The sequence below is a fragment of the Pygoscelis adeliae genome, unplaced genomic scaffold (assembly GCF_000699105.1).
Source record: "Pygoscelis adeliae isolate BGI_AS28 unplaced genomic scaffold, ASM69910v1 Scaffold34, whole genome shotgun sequence".
In the NCBI taxonomy this organism is placed as follows: domain Eukaryota; kingdom Metazoa; phylum Chordata; class Aves; order Sphenisciformes; family Spheniscidae; genus Pygoscelis; species Pygoscelis adeliae.
Genome location: NW_008824658.1, coordinates 1842489 through 1844401, shown reverse-complemented (window position 1 = coordinate 1844401; position 1913 = coordinate 1842489). Strand labels below are relative to the sequence as shown.

The following is a 1913-nucleotide window of genomic DNA, read 5'->3' as shown; positions in this document are numbered from 1 at the left end:
CCCAGGCGGCCCAGGCCAGCGCCCGCCCGGCAGAGGCCCCCCCTCCTGCCGAACTGCCCCCACCACCCACCTATGCGGAGACCCTGAGCAGCCCCCCGCCACTCACCCGTGTCCGCTCGCCCCCCTCCTACTCGGCCCTGTACCCACCCCCAGAGCAGAAGATGCTGCCAGGTCCCCCCCAGGGCTGCGGGGTGAGCGGACCGAACCCCCTGCCCAAAACGGGGATCCTGGAGGAGTCGGCTGCCCGGAGAGCTGGCAAAAAGTCCATGTTCACCTTTGTCGAGAAGCCAAAGCTGGGCCCCAACCCCGACCTGCTGGACCTGGTCCAGAGCGCAGACAGCAGGAAGAAGCAGAAGGATCAGGGGGAGCCCGGTGCTGAGGATGAGCCCTTCGCCCTCGGGGCTGAAGCCGCCAACTTTGTCCCCAACAGCGCGGCCAGGGACGGGCAGAACGTCCCGCCAGCCGACGATGGTCCCGCGTGGTCCTCCTACCATCCAGCCCAAGCCGAAGCCACAGCCCAGCCACAACCTCAGCGAAGCGAGAGGGAAGGGGGCCGAGCTCTTCGCCCGCCGGCAGTCCAGGATGGAGAAGTTCATCATCGAGGCTCCCTCCCAGCCCAAGCTGCTGCGGTCCCCGTCGCCCACCATGTCCCTGCCTCCCTCCTGGAAGTACGATGCCAACGCTTGCCTGTCGCCCATGGTCTCCAGACACCCCTCCAAGAGTCCCTCCAGGCCCTCCAAAACCCCTCCGGCATCTCTGTACGGCAGCAACCTGATGGAGAATGAGGTCTCCCAGAAGGAGCTAGAGATTTCCAAGCACCAGCCCTACCAGCTCCAGTCTTCGCTCTTCATCCTCTCCCCATCCAAGGGGCCAGCGAGGTCCATACCCCGGGAGATGCCTCCACCCAGACCCTCTCTTCCTGACGCCTACCCTTACCCCCAGCAAACCTCCTGCCCGACCTCTCCATTGCCTCCTTCCCCCATTTGGCATGCTCCCGCTGTGCCCGGCGCCGGCCAGACAACCTCCAGCCCCTTCCCCGGTAAAAGCCGAAACAACCACAAAAAAGGGGGAAAAAAGAAAAGGGAATAGAAAAAAGAAGTAGCTGGGAGGCTGCAGTGCCGGGACCGTGGGTGAGACAGGCGCTGCCGAGCCCCCAGTGTAATGGGAGCCAAGGGGTCCCGGGGAGGCGGCAGGAGTCGGGGCCATAGAGCCCATGGGATCTCAAAGAGCCGTCGGGAGCCTGCCCGTCCCGCAGGACTGCTGGCACTTTCTTCTCTCACCTGGACACTGTATGGAGCATCGCATCTCTGGCTCTGTCCTTTTCTCGCCTCCTGCCTTTCTAGCTCTCGCAGCCGGCAGCTGCCAGCTCTGCCTGCTCGCCCGCAGCCCCTCTGTCCTGCCGGCTCCTATCGGCCTCCTACCAAAGCAAATGCAGAGGGGACACACCACCTTTCCGCCTCACTGTGCCTGCTCCTGTCTCTTTTGCTGCTCCTTCAGGATCTGTCCCTGTTTGCTTCCACGCCACGGAAGAGAGCCACATCCCTGGGGGAATGGCAGAGCCCCACGGTGCTGGGGACACCGCGGGGGCCCTGCCCCTCCCCACGCTCGGTGCTGGAGCTGGGGATTTTTTTTTGCTTGGCACGGCCGTGAGCGAGGGGTGTGCCAGGCAGAGGAGGCAGGCGAGGGCAGGGCCAGCTCAGCGATGCTCAGCCCGATGCTCCTGCCCCAGCCATGCCTCTGCCTGTCCCTTGCTCCCGCCGCTCTCCCCGTGGTAACAAGTTGCCTTTCGACTGTGCTTTTATTTCTTCCTGCGTTTTTCTTTGTTTCCCCCCCTCTTTCTGAATACACTCTCTGCGCTGTCAGACCTGGCTCTTCTCTTTCCTGCTGGCTGGGGAGCAGCTGCCGGGCGGCGG

The 1913-nt window shown here is 64.2% G+C and overlaps 1 protein-coding gene across 1 annotated transcript in view; it reads left to right on the top strand.

Annotated features, from left to right (window-relative positions):
* Positions 1-1913, top strand: part of SYNPO (synaptopodin) — a 21397-nt gene that overhangs the window by 12310 nt on the left and 7174 nt on the right. The window contains exon 4 of the mRNA XM_009322746.1: positions 6-1039. Coding sequence (XP_009321021.1) covers positions 6-785 — 780 coding nt within the window. The 3' untranslated portion in view covers positions 786-1039. The remainder of the gene's footprint in view (positions 1-5; positions 1040-1913) is intronic.